The sequence below is a fragment of the Phaenicophaeus curvirostris genome, chromosome 14 (genome assembly GCF_032191515.1).
Source record: "Phaenicophaeus curvirostris isolate KB17595 chromosome 14, BPBGC_Pcur_1.0, whole genome shotgun sequence".
NCBI lineage: Eukaryota > Metazoa > Chordata > Aves > Cuculiformes > Cuculidae > Phaenicophaeus > Phaenicophaeus curvirostris.
In genome coordinates, this window is record NC_091405.1 from 21,702,044 (window position 1) to 21,726,573 (window position 24,530).

Below are 24,530 nucleotides of genomic sequence, written 5' to 3' on the forward strand. Positions count from 1 at the left end.
GAAAATAAAGTTATCGTCTCAACGCATAGCTTTAAGTCAGTAAAATAACCCGAGATTTAACGCCGACCACAGATCTCTGATCCGGGTTCACATCTGAAGCCTAAAAGGAAGCTAGTGGCAGGCGACAGCCGTGTGGAACGAATTCATCCGTCCTTCCACTACAGCACAACGCTAAGGGAAGAACAACGCAAAAAGAGAATAATTTATTCTCTTCACAGCCGCGAGATGGGCATCTCCCTTTCCCGAAGTATTGTGAAAGGACCAACCCACGGCCACTCGCTCTGCAAGCCAAGGCTTTCCATCGCCTCGCCACCACAAACGCAACTTCAGAGGAAAGCGTCTCCTGCCCTGCACAGGGCCACGTTTTACTACGAGTCGCGGACACCTTTTTCCAAACGGGAAACATCTCGCCAGCAAAGGAAACGTCACGCTTAGTCTCGAAGGCGGCGGCCCCCGCGGCCCCCGCGCCCCGCGAGCGCCCGCCCCGCTCACCGCCGCGCAGCACAAACAGGTCCGTCTGTTTGTCCGAGTTGAAGTCGCCGAACGCGGCCAGCGTCCCGCGGGCCTCGGCCCCGAAGAGCTGGGAGGTGACGTTCTGCAGGGCCCCGGCGGGCGCGGCCAGGGACAGCAACAGCCACAGCGACAGCCCCGGGACCCCCATCCCGCCTGGCCCACCTCGCTTTACGGCCGCTTCCGGCGCTGACCTGGTGGCTTTGCGACAACCGCACGACGGCGCGCGCGGGCCTCTTTACGGCTGCCGCGACCAGGCGGGCGGGGACCGGCGAGGCAGGATGGCGGCGGAGGCGGTGGCGGCGGCCCACATGGCCGACGTGAGCTGGAGGATGCTGGAGCTGCGGGCTCGCACCAAGCGTTCAGGTCTGACCTCCGGGACCGGCCGAGAGCGGCTTGGGGCGCCCTCTCTATGCCTGTTAGTGCTCCCAGCGCCCCCCTCCCCGTGCAGCCCCGGCGCTCCCGCCCCCCCCCAGCCGGGTCCCGCGGCGCTGGCAGCAGCTTTGCGGGGCAGCCGGGCAGGTGAAGCTTCGCCCCGCAGGCGCTCAGCCTTCGCTAGGTTTCGCTTGGGTAAAGACAGCGTTTCTTAACGTAAGAGTTTCCTGTCCGAAAGGGCCGTGTTCGCCGAGTTGACCCGAATTCCCAAAGTTCAAAGTTCCTGACCTTTTACTTAATATTTTAAAGTAAAAAACAGTCTTGATGGATCTTACGTGGTTAGCGTTCTAATGGAAACGACTGCCCAGGTGATCCCTGTGGTATTTATTTATAGGCCGTGTGTGCTTGAAAAATTTGGTCATTATTTCCTTATTTGCTTATTTTATTGGTTCCATTGTGGAAGTGCCTGATAGGGCAGCATGAGGAGAAACGGGGTCTTATGAGGTCTCTCATAAAGAGAGTTGCTTCATTAAAGGACCAGTCTGAGTCACATGGCTTTAAAAATTCAACTTATATAGTATTAATTTGCAAAATCCCATGATTGAGACTGTCGATACAAGAGTTGCTGGGTTGTGGCCAAGTTCTGTTACAGGGTACTCTTGTTATCTGAAAACTGGCTTACAAACGTAGCCCTGGAGCTCTACAAAACAGAATCTGGAACCAGTCGGTTGGGAGCAGGTGACTCCTGAGGCACAGGGTGTCGTGCTGACTTTGGGATTCCCGTGCAGAACCAGGCCCCGTGGTTGCAGAAGGCACTGGAAATATTTAAAATGTTTGAGAGTTTTTAACTGCCACTGCCTTCTACTTTTCTGTTAAACGTATGAGAAAGTGTCTTCTGTGTTACTGACAGATAGTTATTGCAGTTCAATTTCTTCTTTTCCCATTCATAGAGACTTTGCCATTTATATAGTAATTGAGTAAATGTACTTACTGAAGAAATAAACATAATTTTAGTTGATGTGCTTTTCTGATAGGACTTGATTTAAAAATCAAGTTTTATATTTCAGCCCTCAGCTAACCTTCTTATCTAGAAATGAAAGTCACGTTCTTGTTTCTCAAATTACCCCTGCATCTTTATAAGTATGTTGAAGTTTACATAGCTTCAGAGCACATATGCCTTCTTGCTGGTCATGCCAGCAGGAGACACGGTGTTTGCAGTCAGTGAAAGTGGCTGAACTCCCCCATTGTGGTCTGCACTGGCTGAGGTTTATGCTTGGGAGTCACAGTTTACAAATAGTACTATTGGGTTGGCTTTTCTTTTGTTTTAATGTGATCTTTGGAGTAAGATAGAGTAAACATGAAGTATAGACTTGTGTGAATGAAATGTGATTCATGTTTTATAGCTAACAGCAAAATACCGTTAAAGACCCTATCCTCTTTATGTCAATTAAATTACAAATTACATTTTTATCAGTAAAAATGAACTCCATTGAAAATTTTTTCTTTCCCTTCCTTGAGCAATAACATAGTGTTTTATTCCTTGCTACTGTGATAATAAACAGGTAAGAGCACATTATAAAGTTGTCCAATAACTGGTCAGTCTGCAGCCCCTGAAATTTTGGTCACTTTAAACAACCTAAACTTCTTTATAGATTTGGAAGAATTGTCATCATAGTTACAAACAGTATTTTCTTATTTTACATTCCAAATCAGAAGCTGTTCTACTTCAAATAACGGAGATGTTTAGTACCATAAGCAATGTATGTGACTGCAAAAAACATCCTGGTGTCAGTTCCAGATGGGGTAAAGGCAGCACTGTACATAGGCAGAATTTTAACTTCTTGTGCTTGCTATAACTTAACATTTTTATAAGCACAGGTTAAATCGGTATTTTTGTTTAGTTTTGAAATACATGAAAGAGATTTTATTCAGCACCTTTTCCTGTTAGTAGCAAATTTCCTATTGAATAGCAAAGCTGCTGTCTAATGACCAAAAGATGGAATTTGTGTCATTTTACTCAGATAATTTCTTGGAAGTAAAAGCAAAACCAATGTTTAGGATAGAAGGGGGAAACTTTACATGTAAAGAAGCTTTACTACCCTTTGTGCTGTGTACCATCATGTTAATAACTCTACTAACATTGCTTTCACTTAATTTAATGTTGATTGCCTTTAACATTTACTGAATAGTTTTGAAAATCACTGTAGCTTAGCCTGAGACGCTTGTGATTAGCTGCACCAATTCGAAATGGCCAGTGTGGATGATGACAGAACCTCCTCTGCGCATGCTTTTTTAAAATGTGGTAAGTGGGCAGTTACGTGTTTTGGTTTTGTTTGTGGCTATTTAACTCACAAAAAATAACTGTGTGTTGTGTTTCATGCAGTCCTTTGTGCTAGCAGTATTTTAGCACTACACAGTAGAGCTTAAAAATTTGAGTTCTTTCAGTGAGAATGTGTTTTTTGTTCATGTAAGTCTCTGTGGATGTAACAATCTCTGAACTGAAATTTCTCTTTTAAGATTACAGTCATGTGAAAGGTGCCCTAAGAATGGTGTTTAGAATTAAATCCTAAAAAAAACCCAACAAGACTGCTTTAGAGAAAAGAAGTAAAGTCTTTGGTAATTCAGTCACTGTTCCAAAGCTCGACTTTTGGAAATGAAGTGGATGCAAGGCAAAGCCCCCTGGCACAGCTTCCCTTTAGGTAGAGCAGGAGCTAGAGTATATGAAGTTGTCAAGACCATTTCTGACTGAGCTCAGTATATTTAGAAAAGAGTTTGGCTGGTACAGATATGTCCCTGTGTCTCCCACGGGAAACCCATGCAGAGTGCCTGCTTGGTCTGTGTGGAAACGTAGCAGCAGTACCAGTGCTGGTGAGAGTGACTGAGTAAGGGGGTTGCAGCCATATTTACAACAGCTGAATTGCTTGACCTCACCTGCCCTGTCCATGGCATCTCTGGTTTGCCTCCCTTAATGTCAAAGGACACGCAAAGTGTTGACGTTCTAATAAAATATTTACTCTTATATTGATATTTTATGTTTCTGCTGTTGTGATGCAAACCAAACATTTTTAGTAGTTTTAAGAACTGTTATCTTGAGTTCTCAGAAATGGCAATGATTGCTTTGAATGTCCTGAGTGGTTTTCTGCCTTGCTTGTAGAAGGCTTATGTGATAGACTTTGACATGACAGTCAATGTTTTATTTCTGCTGTTTAGTAACTTCTGTGTGTTGTTTGTCACTGTAAATCCTGAAATCACTTAATTTTGTTAAGTATAATTGCTGTAGATAGAAGTCACTTCAGGTGATGAAGAAATAGGTCAGAATTAATTGGTACGAATTGTTTCTTTCTCCATAAAATTCTAATTGAATTATACGCACAGACATGGTGTTTCTTGATAGGAGGTAGTTGAAAAGTTTTGTCAAATCAAGACTATTTAAATGAAACTATTTTACTCTTAAGAGTAATCTGAAAAATCTGAAGATTTTACTCTTTTTTTTTTTTTTTTACCTGTGGTGTTACCATCACTCAACCTAGGTACCACTTCGTGCCTTGTGTTTACTTCTGATGTTTATTCAGATAGAACAATACCTTAAAACCTTTTTTTTTTCTTCCTTTTCCAGCCCTTCTCCTGGCATTTCCTTGCTATGATTTTATTGAATTGTAGAACAGTTCAGTTTGGAAGGGATGTTGGGAAGTCATCGGCTTGAGCCTCTTGCTCAAAGTGGGGTCAGCTATGAGATCATAGTTTCCTCTTGTTTGTAGTTATTAAAAAAAAACCAAGCCCACCAGCAACAGCATGGTTGGTATGTGTTAAGTTCATGGAATCAGAGTTCAAATACTTAGATACATGAGAAGTGAATTTTCCTTCCAGGAGGAGTGCCTCTGAAAATTACTTTCACCTTGCTCCACTGCATGGGTTTGGACTCAAAGGCAGGTGTGTTTTATGACAAACAACTATTAGAATCAACTGTGTTGTGTCCAACAGTGTTCCTCTCCAGTACTGTGTTAAGTCTGAGCTTAGGAGATATTGCAGGAGAAGTCTGGAAGGAAGTGTCTTGTTGGGAGGATATGATTTGCTCAATAATATAATTTCTAAACTTTGCTGTGTGAAGAAATAAGATCTTTGGTCCTCGTGACTTCTGTAATGTGAAGATGTTATTGCCCATACTAACATTGAGAAGTGAAAGTTATGGTGATCTGAGATCCAGAACTTGTTTGTCTCAAGTGTTGGATTACATCCAGAACTGGTGTCACATTAGAGGGCGGGGGCCAGTTTTTATTCTTGTCATATCTAGAAAGAGATCAGATCTTCTTATCTTTTTTAGTTTGGTCTGTGCTGATTTAATTGTGCAAGTAAACGTTTTCTTTTGTTTGTGAAATGTTGAAAATAAAATTCTTGCTATGTTGCTTCCATTTGTTTGGGAATAAACTCCAGGGTGGTGTGTGTTTAGGTTTTTAGGTGTCTTTTTTTAAATTCTGGACTTTGAAAAAATTGAATAATCAATCCATGTTGAAACATACGAATCTTTCTTCATAGACTAAGTCCAGAATTCTATTCCAATGTCTGTTTTTTTTTAGTTTCTGCCATTGCTGCCGTCTTCAAGGATGTGCGGGTGGTTCCAATCTGCTGTATGTATGAATTCAGGAGCAGGGTTTCAAGGTGTTGGCTATAGCTTTTGAATCTAAACATCTAAACAGTTTATAGCTCTTCCCTGAAAAGCCATTAATGCTAATCTCAAATATAACTGGAATAAAATTGGAGTGGATGGAAAGGTACTTTAACATCAGGATGACATGATTTTCTCAACCTCCAGAGGTTGTATATACACAAGTGTTACATTTACAGAGCTAATAGTTTATCTCACTTCCTCCAGTTTCTTGTTCTGGTTAGAAGAGATAATTAAATTGTAATTTTTTTCCTGGGATTGTATGTTTGAGTTTCATCTGTTGGATAATGTTTTTCTGCAGTTTCCATGTCTTGGCCAAGTCAGAAATATCTTGTCTGTTTATTATTTTAGTTCTAACTGGTAGTTGATGGTTCTGTTATTGGTTATTGGGCTGTTCGAGATATCTTGCTGGGTCTCTAATACTGTCCTTTTTAGTAATTCTTCAACTTGAACAATGGTGAAATCATGTTGCTCTGGAACCTGTAAGTAGTAGGAAACGAAAGGGTATTAATCTTTGATTCAAAGTATGGGTATAGTGTATTTATTTAGTACAATACTTGAAGATGAACAGGGACTTAGTTGGACTTGGGATAAGGATTTTGAGTATTCTCTTATCAGGCATTAAATGTATTGATGCAGGAAGCAACACTTTGATTTCCTGTCTTGTTATGTTTTTTAGTGATTTTGAAGTAGTTACTAACTACTGAGCACTGAGTCACCTTATAAAATTAGAGTTATCGCAGGGCGCTGTATAGTTTGTTTTTGGAAGAGAAGTGAATAGTGTGACAACATAAATGGATTTTCTAATGGACAGTAATTCCTAGGCAAAAAGAAATAGAGAAATAAAATTACTTTGAACAATTGATTTAAATTGGATTCAGAATGTTTATGCTTAAACAGAGGCTTCAAAAGATGTGGTGCACTACAGATTTTTCTCTTCCATTACAGAATAGCTTTGTTTCTTTTAGCTTTGTTTCTTATTTTAGGCAACTAAAATAGACTGGGCTGTCTGTGCTTCCCACTCAGGCTCTTTCCCCACAGGCATGTGTTTTTTGTAGCGTAACCACTCCCTGTGAGGAAAGGGATAGCCAGAGGGGCAGCTTGGCAGTGGTGTTAGATGTGGCCACCAGAGAATCCATGCACAAAAGCCCCATGGGAGTCCACTCAGGGAGGCGTGGAGGTTTTTTAACTGCCATGGTTGCAAATTAAAAGTAATGCTATTGGAGGGGTGGGGTTTTGGTCCTGCAGGGGCAAGAAACATTTCCATTTCCCCACCAGTGGACTTCATTAATGAAGCTTCCCTCTGTCACCACCCTGCACACATTCATTTTGCTTGGCTGAGTCCTGTACATGGACAGACTCCGGTCTAATGCCTGGGTATGTGCTGGGAGTGTGAAAGAAGCAACTTGAATAGGAGCGCTCTGCTGCATCCTGCCAGAACTGCTGCGCTGGCCAGGCTCCCCTGGCAGTTCGTGTCTCCAAGCTTGGCAGGAGGACAGCCCGCACGCCTGAATGGGGAAAATCTCATTATTCCTGTTAGCAAACGGCTCTGGAGGCAAGCTTGCCGTCCAGAATAAAGCCAAAGTGATTTGTGGAAGGAAAGCAGCAGGTTACTCTCAAAATAGAAGTTAGAAATGGTTTGCCCCTGTAATTTTTAAGAACTCCTCACTTTCTGACAGGCTATTGCTTTTGCTATCAGGGAAACAGGCTTTCCAGGTGCAAATAGGAAAGCAGGCAGCATGAGGGACATTGAGAAGGAAAGGTGTGGATTTGATAGCCTTGTATGTCTATGGCAGGTTGGTAATTTAGGGGCTTTATTTGTTGGATAGGTTGTTTAGGCCTTGGTAGTGTCTGAGAAGAAGCTAACCCTTTTTCTGGTTCACACATGGAATCAGCTTGGCTTATCATGGTGGGTGAAACGGGGCTGGGATAGGTAAAACATGAACAGTGCTGTACATGTTCACCATTTTAGAAGTCAAATAGGGAAGCAATAGTTAAAACTGGGCTACTTTTGTCCCTCTGCCTCCTATTTTTCTACATGAGTATAGGAATTCTGTCTGTAGTATACTTCTAAAACAACACTTCTAGAGAATTCTCTTCAATAATTCAGCTGTAGATTTATGTAGAATTTGCTGTTGAATATCTACAAGGTCTTGCGTGTGTGGACAGGTACTGTAGAAAAAAAATGTGCTCAGAAATCCATTCTCTGAGATTATAGGAATTGCAACTTCTTTTGTTAGAACTGAAATTTGATAACTTGTGCTTTTGTATAAAAACCACAAAAAAAATAATATCGCAGTAGTATTCAGCAATAGTAGAATTATGAAACTGATTCCAATCTCGATTTTGTTTTTCTGTTCTTTTTTTTAGGTTCAATTTATGAGCCACTTAAAAGTATTAACCTTCTAAAACCAGAGGGGGGAAGTCTGTGGGATAAATTAGATCATTATTACAGAATTGGTAAGTTGATAATTATTCCTACCACGAAAGATTTTCAGTGTAATAACTAAAATATTCCGTTATGATTATGACAGTAAATTAGCTTCGTTTAAAAATATCTGCAGTCTTTAATAAGGATTTATGTTTTCTGAGAGGTAAAGGGTTCTGTCATTGCAGTTCTTCATAAGATTCCTGTAATAATATAATGCGTGTATTTGGATATTTCATGTATTGCTTGAAAAATCATGTTCTGTAAATAGTGTTTAAAATTATCATCTGCTTTTGTCAAGTGGTAGAAGAGATTCTGAGTTGCACCTGATGGTCTTGGACAGGGAGGGGAAAAGGGAAATCTGCTGACAGTTTCTGATGCTTGAACAAGATATAACCCAGATATGAATTGAATTGATATTTACATGTTGAAATATCGTACCTACGTTATTCCTAGTTGGGGGTAGTTTCATAAATTTCTGCCAGAAGTTTGAAAGGTGCAGAAACTGGAGGGCTGAATTGCAATTCTTGGTGAAAATGCAAATGTATATTGGAAATCCAGTCTAGCTGTAAGACTGAATTTAGAATTATTTTGGCATTAGCCTGATACAGCTGAGGGAATTAAATTTTAAATGGAAAAGAGCTTTCTTGTGCTACTTGTAACAGTTTAACAGGCGATCAATGAGAAATTAGTGTTTTGTTATTAATGGTGCCATAATGTATTTTAAAATCAATTAAAGTAATATTTAGGGTTTTTTTCTTACTCAGTTTCCACAACTTGAAAATTCGTATCTTTTTCTACTTTTATGTCTGGGTACTGAGTTAAATAATAGTAGTTGTCCTTTCTCCTGAGTTACCCATTCTTTTCCTTTTTAAAACATGTTGATACAAACATTTGGCCTAAGTTAAACATTACATTTTTATGAATGTAGAGTTCTGCAGAGTTCAGCTATTTAAATTATTGGGAGGGGCAGGTGACATACTCCACTCTAGCCCCCTGTTTTTTTTTACTGCTTTCTGTTGTAGAGATTCTGTATGGAGCGAGTTGTACTAGAACAGAACCACCATAAAGATAGTTTTGAGTACTGATTTTTTTTGTAAAAAGGTTTAATTTGACTGAAGAACCGGTGTGACAAAATTTTTCTTTATCTTTCTCCTTACTTCTCTTTTTCTTCTGCTTTGTGTTTTGCATTCTCTAACAGGTTTTGATAGGAATGGTTGTAGTCGATGAGCCAGTGGGTCTCTTCCAACCTGGTTATTCTATGATTCCATGATTCTAGGTTGTTCCATCTTGATTTATTCCTGAAAATCTATGCAGAAACTGGGAAAACATAAGTGTTGTTGTTAATACTGTTTTTTCCTTTCTCCAGTTAAGACAACATTACTGCTTCATCAAAGCCCAACCACCGGTCTGTTTCCTACAAAGACATATGGGGATAACCGAAAGGCCAAAGTACACGACAGTCTTTACTGTGCTGCGTGCGCGTGGGCACTAGCCCTTGCGTACAGGTGAGTAGCTTCAGAGCTCACATTTCTGCTGTGAAACTGTCTTTCTGTTATACAGTTACCCAGGAATGTCTTAAAAGATGAAGCTTTTTCAAGAATAGTTTAGTAAACCCACAGAGATGGTACATGTTTCCAAAGCTCAATAAAAATATTTATGTAGCTACTAAGTTAAAAAATGTCACTCTACTTTTGTTAAGTAAATAAGTTTTCATATAGCTTAATTGGGACCAATAGTATGAAACAAAAGAATTAATGCACTCTACAGATATGTTGATGTGAGTGTGGGCACCGCTGTAGAACAGTGTTCGTTGAATACTTTATATTCCAAAGCCCTAATGTGTCCTCCTTTTTCTTTTCCCCCACTTATGCATTTCCAATATGTTTTATGAGTTCTCTCTCTTACCCAGGCGTATTGATGATGACAAGGGAAGGACTCATGAACTGGAGCATTCTGCTATCAAGTGTATGAGAGGAATTCTGTATTGCTACATGCGTCAAGCTGACAAGGTAAAACACTGCAGTGTGGACACAAGCACTCACTAATTCTAAAGGATTAATTAAATTGTGCAAACTAACTTCTAAATATAGATAAAATTGAGGAGGGGAATGCACTATTACTGTGTGGCCGAATGAAGAACAGCTGCTTCATTATTATCAAGTCGAGCAGTGTTTTAGGGTAAGGAAGACATGAGCATTTTATGAAGTAAACTGCAGGGTATACTTGAAACTTCTTTGGGTTCCTTTTGCAGTTATTTATCGTGTTTAAACTTTGGACCTTTAGTATTCGGTTGGGGTTTTTTTAATGTCTTTAGTGCTTAGACAGGAAGATGTAGAATTACTTTTAGCTAGGGCTGGAGAGTTTTCTTTGCACTGTTAACCCAGTTATTGCATTTGCAGTTGCTCTCCCTACCTAGGTGATCATTTAATTATTTTTCTTGGTTTCTTTAGCAGCCACTTTCCAGTATTCTTTGACCTAATGAAATAAATTCAGAAGGGCAGCAACCCAAAATGAATAAAGAAACAGAGTAATTTACTTATGTTGTAATACAGTCTTTTTAAATCAGCCTGTAATCCTCTTGTGAGTATACAAGGCTTTTCCTTATAAAAATTTAAATGTTGTGAATTAATTTCGCAGTAATTCTACAGGTAGTTACATATCTATATTTTGTGTGATTATTTTAAGTTCCATGCTACTAGCTTTTAACTCTATTGTTAAGAATAACTTTCAGGTTACCACATAGCTTCAGTCACTTCTAAGCATAGAATCTGAAATGTAAAATCCATAGGCATGTGATACCAGTTAAAATAACTGCCAGCAGCAGCGGAAGCAGCAGCAGTATCAAGTCAGCTGTGTTGCCAGTTGTGTTTATGCTGACGTGATTTTTTTTTTTTTTCAGTTTTCTTTGGTTTTTTGTAGTCTCATGTCTTTAAATAATCTTGACCTAAATTGATCTTGTTACATTTGAGCTGTTGTTTTTCTCTTTTACATGCAGTGGTTTGTTTTGAGGATGCAGATATGTGCACATATGAATAATGAGCATTAAATTAACACAGGTGTCACTGCTGACATACTGGTTGTCAGTTTTTGCCTTGATTACTGTAAACGCTTCTCTTTTCCTCCAGTGTAGCTATAAACAATCTCCAATACCTAACAGACATAAGCTGAGAGACTCTGTATATCCTGGCCTCATCTAGAAAGAAAATATTTTTTAATGAGAGGAATTATATATGCCCAAAGTGTGACTCAAATAGATGATTCTGCTTGTGACAAAAATGGCACATTATATTCTGTTGCTAATGAACATGTGAGTTATGACTTAAAACGTATTGGATGCATTCATGGACTAAACTTAAGTCCATAAAGTAGTGTTCACTTTCTTGCTTCTGGGGCATATGATGTGTGCTACGTCCCATGAAGGTAAGTTCAATCTGTAGCTGCTTATTAGCTACCAGTCTCGAAGAGATGAGGTGGGGGGTTGAATATTTGTACTCTTTAAGTATATTTTAAGTATGTTTTGATAAGTTTCAGGATCTGTTATTTCTAAGTTTTGCATGATGGTCATATCAAGAAATTTTGAAGTACCTTAGTTGTATAGTGAACTTGTGGCTAGCAAACATACTGAAATTATTGGCTTTGATTTTATGTTTTCTTTTAATTCACCTTTAGGTTCAGCAATTTAAGCAAGACCCCAAACCGTCTGAATGTCTTCATTCTGTTTTCAGTGCACACTCTGGAGATGAGGTCTTCTCCCATAAGGAATATGGTCACCTTCAGGTAAAATGTACATCTATGTGAAAGTTTGGATGATTGTAAATAATGTTATTGTTTTCTCCATTCTTTCATGATACAGCCGTCTCTGTTTGGTATGCTGTTCCTGGTAAAACTGATATTCCTTCTGCGTCTTTTGGTAAAAAAGAGAGTTTTGAAATATAACTCAGTGGTATATTTGATCAGAAGGTACTGAAATAACTGGGGTTTGTGGAGGTGGATGGTTATTTGTTTGTGACAGATGGCTCTCAGTAAAAAATCTTGGGGAAAAAATGTTGAAGTAGTCATAAAGTGAAAGGTTTAGTGTAATCTTACATTGAATGTTACATTTTTTATTAACACTCACAGCTTAATTTTCCATAAGTCTGAGCAATTTTCTTTCATAGTAAAAGCTTAATGTATGCTGTCAGCAGCTTTGTCTAGTTAAAAATCGTTTTACGCTATTTTGTTTAGTAGCTCCTAGTCTGATTCATTGCGTAATTGATTGTTTTGTTGTCTTTAATTTTCAGAATGTTGATATACTCTTCTTGTTTTCCTTCTCTTTATTGTCAGACTCTTTTTTTCCATTCATTACAGTGTTCTTTCATGTTCCATAACTCTGAGTACTTTATTTAGTTCAGAAGTTGATAGTGAAATTATTCAAAAGTGACAGTATGTCTATAATTATTTAATTTTATCTTGACAAAATTACTTGGGTAGTTTGTACCGTAAATGTGTTGGATTCATGAAAAATTATTTGTGAAGTTATCCTGAGGTAGAGTTTTGGAGTTCTGTGTTAAGCTTCCTGAACATGCACATCTCTTATCTGCATGAGGAGACAATAATTTTGGGACCTGGGGAGCAGTGCACAATAGTTGAAAGTGCCTGTTTTTTTCGGAACTTAGCCATTCCTATAAACATGAATGCATATCAGCAAATCTCAGAAAAACCCTAGAGGATTTTCAGCTCTGTGGAGACAACATAAAACAGAGTATCTGAGGTGGTTCAGTTGGGAAGAATGGAATATTACATAGCCAGTCTGCTGTTATTGCCGTACTTGGTTCCATTCATATTACATTAAGAAACTAGAGTCAGCAGTCCTTGTCTTTTGGGATTTTTAGAATTTGGACCTTTGTACTTTATCTGCTGAGTTTCAGATAATCCATTTTTTTTTCCCCAGATGGTTTCTCAAAATTGCAAATACTGAAATTGTGGTTTTATAGCTCATTGAAGCAAGTTATCTTGATAAACTTACTTTCTCTATTGAAGTTGTACAAATTCTCATTTATACTAGGATTCTGTGTAACAAAAGCAGTTGACATTTTTATGCTGATCTGTACAGGTGCAGAAGGTAATTACTATAAATAATAAATGCTGTGTACAGCTACAAGAGAAAACTGTTTTTATAACCATATCTCATTGTTGTTACTGTATTCCTGTCACTTGCTAATGCTCAAATTCCAGTTAGGGATAAAGTGATTTGCTTTTTGGATGTCCTGTGTAATATTTTACATGCTACTTCCCTTCTTGGTGCTTTTCATGCTAATAAATTGTCATATATGTAAACATGAAACAGATTATGACTGAAGTGATTGGATCAAATCAGATTCCTGATTTGGATCAATGGATCAAAGCAGATTCCTCAACAAAAACATTTTGATATCATAGTTTCAAGTAATTTAAAAAATGATACTGCAGCAGCAGTTGTAGACGATAATGCTTGTTTGTGGCATTTCTTCCTATTGATTGTTTCCACATAGTTACTAACAGGATATTGGTAGATTAGGATAATATTTTTTAAGAACCAGAACTATATTATAGTGGGACCATCTTTGTTAGTCATTTGTTATTAGTTAGTGATATCCCATTTAGCTTGTTTATGTTTGTTGGAGTCAATTAACTTTTATGTTTATTTATAGTTTACTTTCTGTCTTTAATTACTTCAGATAAATACTGTGTCGTTATTTCTCCTTTATTTGGTTGAGATGATCTCTTCAGGACTGCAGATAATCTACAACACGGATGAGGTACAAATTGATTTCCCATGTTATAACATACGCTTTATTACATTGGGGTTTTTTTTCCCCTTGGTTTTATGTAATTACCAGCTGTAAAATAATTGTTCTGGAAATACTTTGCAGATATGCTCTACTTATAATGGAAATCAGAAAAGATAAGTGGAATGAATGGATACTGAAATAAATTAATATCTAATAAAGCGTTATATATTAAAAGAGTGAATGTAACATGACATTGAAAGCTTCTGTAGTTCCCTGCTATTTCAGAATGGTACAAGGTCAATAACTAAAAGGTCAGTTAGGACGGTTAACTTCTAGTTATGTTATTCTCGCTTTTCACCTTATTTCAAACTGTCAGTCAGTGCACACTGTCCAGAATAATTTCTATATCATAAATAATAGGGTTAATTTTCTGGAAAGCTGAAGGACTTTCTTCAAATATATATTAAACTATGCATGCTAAGAAGTTTTGCTGTATCTCTAGATGAAAATAGAACAGTTTTATATCATGGTAAGAGATGTTTGCAATACTGTTAACTGTTCTGTAAATAAGATAATAATAGCCACCATGGCCTTGACTTGAGGACTAGTCCTGTCAGGACAACCTGCTGTCCTGCTCTGAAACGAAGCTGTATTTTGAGACAGGAATGGAAAGCACAGAAATCGCTCACTACCCCAGACCCCTTGCCCAGCTTTCTTAATCTGGATTTGGTTAAATTTGCTAGGGAATAATCACTGCTGTATTACTTTAAAAAGCTTGAATGCATTTAAACCATTTTAAAAAAATGGATTTTTTTCCAGTAATAGTGTATTTGAATTATATTTCTGAAACATACGTTTTCATTGATGTTTCTGCTTTTGATAATGAGAAAATTAAGTGATGAAACTTCTCTCCTTTTTCGCTTAGTGATATGCCTTTGTCTGTGAGGAGGCAAATGTATATAATTATGTATTTACTTAGTCTGATTTGTAATTTATATTTTCCTCCAGATATTTCCATTTGATTATAGAATCCACATAAAATGCATGTGTATAGACTCTTCAGCCAGTGGATGTTCTCCACTTCACTGTCAGGATGTAGTTTTGTTGTAACCATACCTTAGAAATCTGTGGGTTATGGAGATTTATACCAAGATTACCTTACCACAGACTTGTACGTTCTATTAGTCACTGTATAGCTTCAATAACTGAATATATTCTCAGATCTTATTAAGCCACATAGTGATGATATTTCCAAGTTTTCCTGCGTGTCTAGATAATAATCAGCGTAACGGCATTGGCAGCACTGCGGATGTAGCAATCTGCTCCCCAGGCATCAAGCTGGGTATTTCTTTCCAGTGAAATCATCGCGCAGTGTATCATAATGAGCCTTTTTCCCTTCGCACAGAGAGCGGTTTGAACCAGTGCTAGCACAATGGAAGGTGCTGGCAGATGGCTGATACTTGGCAAGCTGTCTGCATCAGTATACTTGTACACAGAACTCTTGGCTTGGAAGGCAGTCATCGTATGCTAGGCTGCTTGATGTCAGACATGGCAGCTTTCAGCAAGTTCCCCTCTAGTTGCATCTGTTTGCAGTTAAAAAATTAATGTAATTGCATCTTCACATCTGTAACAAAGAGAAGTATTGTATATGATTGTGCGAGTATTTGCCGTCATCCATGCTGCATGTGTATTCTGTATTACACCTTGCTCTGTGCATGCTTGAGTTCTGGATAAAATAAGCATGCATAATCCATAATTTCTTCATGTGTATTAGCATTGAGGTAGTTGTAGCATTTACATGACCATGGTATGAATGATTTTGGTTTGCTACTGGTTATATGCTGCCTTTTGTTCTGTGAATCTGCTAATCGGAAACCCTTAGGCAGTCTCGTAAATATCTACAACCGACCATTTTTTTTCCTCGTGTTCTAAACATCATTACTGGTAGAAAGTCATCAGCAAGGTTATCTATTTCTATGTGGCGCTCTTCTTTTAACTTCATTCAATTAATGCATCTAGATTTTACTTAATGATAGAAATGAGAGAAGCCACACTCTTAATTGCTGAGTGTTGCCACACTCTTAATCGCTGAGTGTTCTAGCTTCATTTAAAGAAGGTTTATTTTAATACAACCAAATGGTAAATTACATGGATGAATAATACCAGGCATGTCTGAAGAGTGGGACATTTGGTTTCCTTGAAAGTACTAGCTTTGAAAAGAAAAGGAACTTCTGCATAAATCGCATTGTCACCTAATCTTAATATTTCGTGATTAAATTGGCTTTAAAGAGAACTGATGTTTATCTGAACTTGGGAACATAACTCTTTGCAGAAGAAAAAAAAAATGCATGGAAGGTACAATTATGATGGCCGAAGGAAAACAACTTTGCCTTTTTGAAAAAATGAACAGAAGAAGATATGCTTTCGTTTTCCTTCCCTTCAGTCGCTTTTCTTTCTTTCTTTCCTATAGGTATCCTTCATTCAAAATCTTGTGTTTTGTGTTGAAAGAGCCTATCGTGTACCAGATTTTGGTGTCTGGGAAAGAGGAAGTAAATACAACAATGGCAGTCCAGAGCTGCATTCAAGGTATGTGAGTCAGGGTAGCTGCTTCAGTCAGACTAAGTAAATGTGATATGGATAAGAAGAATTCATGGGGTGAGTTAAATTTAATAATTAACTAAATCATGGTTCTCTAAATACCGAGAAATGTATTTTGGGAAAATGTGAAGCATAATTTCATCATCATATGCATACTAAAATAACCACATAGATGCTTAGCTATTTGAGTATTCGAATTCCAATAATTATGTGCAGCTGCATGCATATAATTCTAAAAACTGAGTTCAGAACTCTACAGACTCTTGAGGCATGTGTAGTAGATTGGATTCACAAAAATGTTCTGATTTAAGAAGGTGTTGAATCATGAGTCTAGATTTTCTGATCTGTGATGGGTGTTTGCAGGGGGGTAGCCCAGTACACAAGTTCTTTTCCAGGTTCTTCAGATGCTATAAGTCACTGGTCATTCTGGCCCCTGTCCTGTGAGACAGTTAGGAATGTTCTTAACATTTTCATGTTAGAGCGGTCCATTTCACTTCAGTGAAATTGCTCATTTGCTGTTTATCTTGAAGGACCAAATCTCTAATCCAAAAACTTGCTTTTTGTAGCATTACTGTTGTTTTCTTCACATTTTGACTCCTGAAGTTCAATCAGTCATAAAAATGGCTATAGCTTGGATATTTTAGGATTTTTGAAATATCAATCATAATTATCAGGGGCTTGCAAATGATACACAGGCCTTTCTTGCAGTCGTTGATGTTGCCAAGTGAATCTGTGTTTTCATTTCAGAATGAAATAATTTTTCTTAGTTCACATACAAGAATGTATAGATATAATTACACATCATTGCACTGAAACACTTAATTTTGGTATGTTTTTTTCAGGGCTTTAATAGAACTTTAGTACCAGTATGAGTACTGAAAACTCCAAAGTAGTTGTTATATAGTCTGCTTTGTAAGTCTGAGTTTTTTTAATTTCTCTTATAAAAAAATTGTAAAATTGTCAAATGCTAGACTACATGAGCATTCACTTAGAGAATCACACACTTCCTTCTGCCTGTCACCTGTACAAATTCACAAAAAGAGCACGAGCTCCTGTGTCCCCTGTTGTTCGCAGCACCCATTCAGTATGTGAGTCTCCTCTAGGGAAAACTCAACATCTCTTAACCACATGGAAATGGGCATGTTGTGATTTCATCTAGACTGATGTTTATAGGTTGGGTTTTCTAAGCAAGAAATTTTATGAGATGGACTGAGCCAATCTAACAGATCATCGAGCTGGCACGAAAGGAAGTACAGAGCTTGGTCCTAATTTAAGAATTAGACTGTAGGCATCAGAAATAGATGTTGCCCCTATTTATCTTACCTCGTGTGCATGTTGACACTGCTTCATTGTAGGAAGCCAGTAGGCATTTTCACTGTGTTCTTTTAAATCAGAAAAAAAAATTAAGAGGAAGATGCATCAAAAGATGTGTTTAGATGTTATTTGAGGAAGGCCTTTAGGTACACTAAACTATTCTATAGGCTTTGTTACATTGCTATTAGTGTATCTACCCAAGAGAGCTCTAAATAAATTCTAAAGAATTCAGGTGGTGATTCTAACTAATTGGGGCCAATCGTGAATGATTACAGACTCAAAACCAATCACTCGTGTTTCAGTATTTGAAGTATGCTGTGCTCCCGGCACATGCAGTCTACATGCAGTGTGTTTGCTTTCAGAATTAGAATTTAATTCTTGCCTTTCATTGCAAGAGGCTTTCTTTTTAAAGGTGATGTTGTATGATATGAAGTCCATGAATAGTAACTGCAAATCATGGCCTGTGTTAGAAGATGCAAATCTTCTTTACACAGTCTTGGTATTCTGTCTTAATACAGTTCAAACCACTTCTAATAAATGATAAATAGTGAAACACAGCTCTTAATTGATGTATGTAAATTGATGTCTTCTACTGGTTCAAAGGCAAAATTTGTATTAGCTTTTATTATAGCATAATCCCTTTGCCATACGGCTGAACTTCTGAAAAATTAATTAGTCCCTTAACCATTTGATCAAGCTGTTCTCCAGGCATCTGCTGAGTACCTCTGCAAAATGTCTTTGACATCTCCCATACGTATTGTGAGAATAATGAAGCTGCTAAAGTCTTGCTCTTTTCTGTAGTGCAGGTATTACGTTGCTATAGTACTGTCTTCTGTTTTGTTTTGTCTATTATTAGACAAATTTAGGCAATTATTATTGTTGCGGGGTTGTACTTGGTTCTATTGTTTTGGTATTTTTTGTAATATTCCCTTGTGGTGTTGGGTGGTCCAGTTGAACTGCACAGTTCTTGGATGAGGCCAAGAACCTGTGAATAAGAGGAGGATTAAGGAGGATTGAAGGTGTGTTTTGGTTAGCAGTTGCCAAGAATACACAAGTTCTAGTATTTGTCCTCGGGTGTTTTACCGTTTAAACTATTTCATTGTTTTAACAGTTAAAAATTAGTGGGAATTATGACTGATGTTTCAGAAAAATATGAGATTTTAATGTTATAGACACAGATTTCAGTGTGCATATTTCTCTGATTTTCATTTTCTCTGTATGTGGTTTGGTAATAACACTTAACTCCTTTGAAAAGTTATGTTGTGAGTCACCATGCTGATTTGTTTGATCAATTGCTAGGTGATAATTAAAATACAGAACAACTGCAGCTCTATTTAGGTATTTGAAACAAAGCCAGAAAAATGAATTATATTCACAACACTTGTGAGCTCAGTTTATTCCTTCATCGCATTCTCCAGCACTGAAAACTTTCATCAGCAGAAGATACCGAACTGAGGGATCACACTGCTGTTTGATGGCAGCTGCTCAGAGCTAAACTTATTTAGCCTAATCAGTTTCCTCTTATTGAACCAATTAGAATTAAACTCCATGAGTACTATTTCTGGCAACATTTCAGGAAGAAAGATGGAGCTTTATAAACCTGTTGGTAGTGGTTAAAAAGAACTATGGAGTCTTAAATCAGTGTCTAAACTACTGAAAAAAACAATAATATGAAAACCAGCCTTGCCAAGTTTGGAGGCTTTCTTCCTGCAGTGTTGATCTGTGTCCTTGTTCTGCGTTCTGTCACTTTTGTTTACCCTTATAGTCTTTTTTTAACTCCAAATCTTTTGTCATACCAGCCTGATTCATCTGCTTTTTCCCCTTTCAATCTTTTGGTGTATGTCTTCAGATTTGTTAAGTTTTGAAGATAACAAGGTAGACATCTATATGTTCCTATTAGTCTGCTGTCTTCCTTTTCTATTGTCTTTTGACTAAAACCAATGTCAAATAGATTGTGAGCTATTTGGAAAGCAGAGCTCTTATCTAAAGGAATGGGAAGTTAGGGAAAAAGACAAAATTTGATTTTGAAAGGAGAGCTTCAAAACTGGGACAGACGTTTAGGGGCAGCACATGGGCTGCCAGCAAGGTCAATAATCGCTGCTGTTGTAGGTAAAAACGAAGCAGAGACAGAGAAAGATGTATTGGTCAGAGGCACTGTAGTTAAGTTGGAGACAAAGGCATAACTTGAATTTTTTTGTTATGACTAAAGTTGGCAGAATTACACTGGGTTTTGTTTTGCTGGATGCTCTGAATCTATTTTACCATATCACCTGAGGAAATGTAAAAGGTGTTTGTTGTAGTAGCTGGAGTTCTGTAGTATTTCTGGTACCAATGCTTTTATGCCACAGCTTAGGAAGCAGTGTAAAGTCCTTTTCCTGCTTTGAGTGTTGTGCTCAATAGTAGAACTGTCAGAAATCTGGTAGTCCTACATATTATACTTTTAAACTCTAGCACTGTTATGACCTAGTTTTTTTAATGTTTTAGTTTTTGGTGTGACCCTGTAATCTTAACATCTATAATTTTGGAAACAATGTGCAAATATTTAGTGTTTAATATGTATGTTAATGTCTTAGCTCCTTCCTGCAGTCAAATGGGCACTTGTGAAGTTGGTCTGTCTTAAAATTATATATTCTTTAAAACAATATTGCAAAATTCAGCTCTGTATTCATATTTTGTATGACTGTCAAATGCATGTAGAGTTCTATTAGCTTTCCTTGAGCTTTTCTGTAAAAACAGAAAAAACAAACATCAGAAGTGTGTGAGTGCCTTGAGAGGGATTGTTTGTGGTTGTTTTGTTTGGGTTTTTTTTTTAACACTTACAAGGAAAGTCCAAGACTACATTTGTTTTTGATAAAACAGGCTTGTAAATGTGTATATTTTTACTTGTACTGTATAATTTTAATAATCAGTAATAAATTATATTTTAATACCTAATTTGATTTTAAGATATATGTGAAAATATGTTTTTTTATATATATATATAATGATTAATGGGTTTAGTAGATATGACTAGTGATTAATGTCTTTAAACGTGAACTTGCTAACTTGAAAGCATATTGGGAGTATCTGAGTCTTGGTATCTTTGTGAGAGACACAAGTTATGGAGTAAGTGAAATAAAAGACACTTCACTATATGTTTGACATCAGAAAATCCTCCCTTATGATATTGAAAGCTAGTCAGAAATCAATCTTTTGAAGTTTAATACTTGGGAGCTCGGTTGAAAAATTGTGCTGAAGTAAATCTTCTGTTAATATGCTTAGCAAGACCTTGAAATGCATAATGCCAGATGTCTAGTAGCAAGGTGAGAACAGAAGGGGTTTTGGCAGATGGTCTGTGACATTTGAAGGCAAATAAAAATGCTGAAGAGTATTTAAAAAAAACCAAACAAACCCAAAACAGCCTTCCACCAAAGACCCCCAGGTTTTGCTGCATAATCATTTTATTAACATAAAGGTTAAGCAAGAAATTAAAATCAGGAAAAGATCATAGCTCTGAAATTTGTCAAACATGTTAAATTTTAGTCTGGCCTTGAGTTACGATACCTCTGCTTTTGTTGTCATTTTTTTTTCTCCGCAGCTCTGTGGGACTGGCAAAAGCAGCTTTAGAAGCAATTAATGGTTTCAATCTCTTTGGAAATCAGGTAATAAAAAATGTTTGATTTTGCTCCTGCTTTTATTAGCATGATTTACTGTGGGTCAGAGGATATTTAGAAAAGTTTAGCACAGCCTGTTAGATTCTAGCTTTAAAAAAGGTTGGTTTGGGTAGCGATTGCTCCTGTTTCAGGTACAGGTAGACATACACAATGGTCTGGAAAATGTATAAATGGAAGAAATCTGCATTATTAATATTCAGCTTTAAGAAACTTGGTTAAATGCACTGGTTTGTCATAGAGGAAATAGTAGAAAGGAGAGAAGATATAAATGGTAAAATAGTAAATGGTGAGTGAGTGAGTAGAAGTCTCAGCTGCTCTTTGTGTGAGCTAGTGAGCATAAGGTAGGTCAGCTGTAAAGGTGTGACTGGAAGGCTGTCCGAATCACGTTCCAAGTTCTTTTCTGTACTGCTTCATTTATTAAAACATACTTCATTACTTTTGTCTCCATTTTTCTGTTGGTAAGTAGTACTGTAAGCTTGTTATATTTAGAATCCACTCTTCAGGAAATATTGATGGCTGCTCCTGAGTAGAGATTTATGACAGTGCTTTTTATGCATACCCAAATACTCTTTTTCAAAAAGACTCAGCTATTGGGTCTAGTCTTGTTTTACTTTATGTATTTTTGAAAACTAATGTTATGTGTCAAGAACTAGGAGTTAATAAGGATCTTAAATAATGATCAGGCATTATCTACAAATTTTTAGTGTTTCAGAAAAAAAAATTATCTACAATCTTTACCTTCCTAACAGTCTGGAGCACCTGTAAGTGTGTCTGCTGGGGTTTTTTTTTCCAAGTGATTTTTTTACTGAATTCTGAAATGGATGAATGGAAGCAAAACTAGTTTAAATGCTTTGAGAGTTTATTTCTGAGGTACTTAGCATAAGCAGAAACCATTTTAACCTTCAGTCTGCAGGAAAGTTTGCCTTTGTGCTTGGCTCCAGCTGTGTTCCAATAGCTCTGAGAAATCCTGCTGAGCCTCTCAAGAGGAGCTTGTTTGCACCTGCAGCTACCCCAGTGCGACCTGCACAGAGCATTGCCGGCAACTCAGACTGTGTAGCCTTTCTGTGCAGTACACTGTGGATGCTGAAAGAGTCTAAAAAATACAGACACGGTATTGCAGCTGTTCTCTTGCACATGCATGCATGCAATATGTGTTTGAGTATATCATGATAGGGTAGTTTCCCTGTTCATTCATGGATGCACCCAGCAAATACAAAACAAAGGTCGCTTATTGTTGATATTCATATTAAATTGTTCTTTCTCTCCCTCCCTGATTTCTAGAAAGCATTCAAAAAAGGTATATTTCTGTAAGAAATCTTACTACTTTTTGTTCTGTAACAAAGCAATTCTTAACTGATCAAATATATTTAACACATCCTTCACTATAGTGTCTAGATGCTGGTTAAAATCGTGAACAATTATGAATTGAAAAATGATTGGCTTTTTGTTTAATCTGATTTTTTCTTGCTTTACTGTAAAAAGGAGTTCACTCATGGTTTTTAAATGCCGTTCATTTTCATCTCCCTCATAGCAGAAGTACTTCATAAAGAGTGAGAGTTATGAGCATAAAAATGCAGTCAAGCTGTTAATCCTAACATTCCCTCAGTAAAAGATTTATTTACACATTGATAAGAGAATTTTTAATGCAACAGATAAACAAGCTATTTAATTTCTCATTATTATACTTTACATCCCATGTTAAATTTATTCCTAATGTATTGTATGTCTCTAAAATAACAGTTACAAATCTACATGATGTTAATATGTATGACATTGGCGTAAGAATTCTCTTATAATCCTTATCTATGCATTGATGGTAGCCAGATCCTGAAACCACTGTATTGCCCTAAGTTTCTGCTGATGCGTGTGGAGGGGAACTGTGAAAGTAGGCCTGATTATTTTTTTTAATTATTATTGTTCTTTTGCATCCATTTGGGATGCAGTGTGAGCTGACTGTGTTTCAGTTTATGTTTTTTCTTAATTGCTTTAGAATCATCACTGCTGTCTACCTCTGCTTTCAGAGTATCATGGAGTTTAAATAGCTTTGAATTTGTGTCGTTAGTGTAACAATTCCATTACAGCTGTAATAACTTTTAGAAAACAATTACATACCAGCAATAAAAGTACATAAGAGGATGTGCATTTACTGGCAATGTGCGTTAATGTACTAATGTATTAAGAGCATGGTGTATGCATGTGTGCACTAAAATGGGACTGTTGGCAACAAGATGAGCTGTGTTTCAAGTGTGACCTAGACATAGTATAATCTATTATTTATATACAGGCTACACATGCTGTATTAGCTTGTGGAAAAAATTATATGTTTAAAAAAAATCAAGCCTTTGTAAGATGCCCTCACTGCAGAAACTTACAATCTTTAGAGAAGTGAAAAATAGTTCATTTGTAAAACAAGGTGCGTGTGGTTTTGTGAGAGAAACTTAGTTGGAAATTAAAGTTCCTAATAATTAGAGACGGTGGTTTCTGGAATGGTCTTCCTAAGAGAACAGCATACCAAAGAAATTTGGTGAATTTATGAAAATGTATTTTATGCTGTTTACGAATTGTTTCAGTGTTGAATATGTCTTCCAGTGGGATAGTGATATTGAGAGTCATATTGATTACAACATGTATGAAGATACCTATTCATTAATAAACTGCATTGAGTCTCCAAGAAATTAGAATCTAAGCTATGGGAGATTTTTAAGTGTTTCAGGAAGTATCAAAAAGCTGTTGGAGGGATACCATAGATTCATAGAATGTCCTTGGTTGGAAGGGACCCACAGGGTTCATCCAGTCCAACTCCTGTAAGTTACCAAATTTTACTAGGAGATGGGTTTTGCTGTGGAATAAATACTGATAACGTATATAAATACCTGAAATAACTGAAAATACCTGAAAAGCAAACAATTTTTACTTACTATGGAATTCCTTTTCCAAAGGAGCTAATATCCAACTAGTTGTGTTCTGACATGTAATGACATACTCAGTATCACTCTTCAGAACATTTCCTGCAGTCACAAGGAGGAACAACTGCTTTTTTTGTTTGTCCTTAATGTAGCCATTATTTTTCAAGAATTAATGGAAGATTTCAAGCTTGGATGAATCATATAATCACTAGCAGATAAAACCATCCAATTTTGACTATATTTAAGTACGTTTGAAAATTCAAAATGTTTTCAACTTGATGTTCTGTTACATTTTCTGATTAAAAGTACCAGATACCAGACTGTTACAAC

At 37.2% G+C, this 24,530-nt stretch overlaps 2 protein-coding genes across 5 annotated transcripts in view; one reads left to right on the forward strand and one right to left on the reverse strand.

Moving 5' to 3' along the window:
* Window positions 1-667, reverse strand: part of ITFG1 (integrin alpha FG-GAP repeat containing 1) — a 65,648-nt gene extending 64,981 nt beyond the window's left edge. Inside the window, exon 1 of the mRNA XM_069868568.1 lies at window positions 493-667. Coding sequence (XP_069724669.1) covers window positions 493-661 — 169 coding nt within the window. The 5' untranslated portion in view covers window positions 662-667. The remainder of the gene's footprint in view (window positions 1-492) is intronic.
* Window positions 668-756: 89 nt separating this feature from the next.
* Window positions 757-24,530, forward strand: part of PHKB (phosphorylase kinase regulatory subunit beta) — a 63,722-nt gene continuing 39,948 nt past the window's right edge. For 2 of the 4 annotated variants that reach the window (XM_069868565.1, XM_069868564.1), the window contains exons 1-8: window positions 757-876; window positions 7,919-8,008; window positions 9,346-9,484; window positions 9,889-9,988; window positions 11,649-11,756; window positions 13,676-13,756; window positions 16,200-16,315; window positions 21,219-21,282. In XM_069868565.1, the coding sequence (XP_069724666.1) occupies window positions 792-876; window positions 7,919-8,008; window positions 9,346-9,484; window positions 9,889-9,988; window positions 11,649-11,756; window positions 13,676-13,756; window positions 16,200-16,315; window positions 21,219-21,282 (783 nt within the window). In that variant the 5' untranslated portion in view covers window positions 757-791. Of the gene's footprint in view, window positions 877-3,074; window positions 3,188-7,918; window positions 8,009-9,345; window positions 9,485-9,888; window positions 9,989-11,648; window positions 11,757-13,675; window positions 13,757-16,199; window positions 16,316-21,218; window positions 21,283-24,530 lie in introns of all 4 variants that reach the window. The other 2 variants (XM_069868566.1, XM_069868567.1) reach the window with 2 other exon arrangements.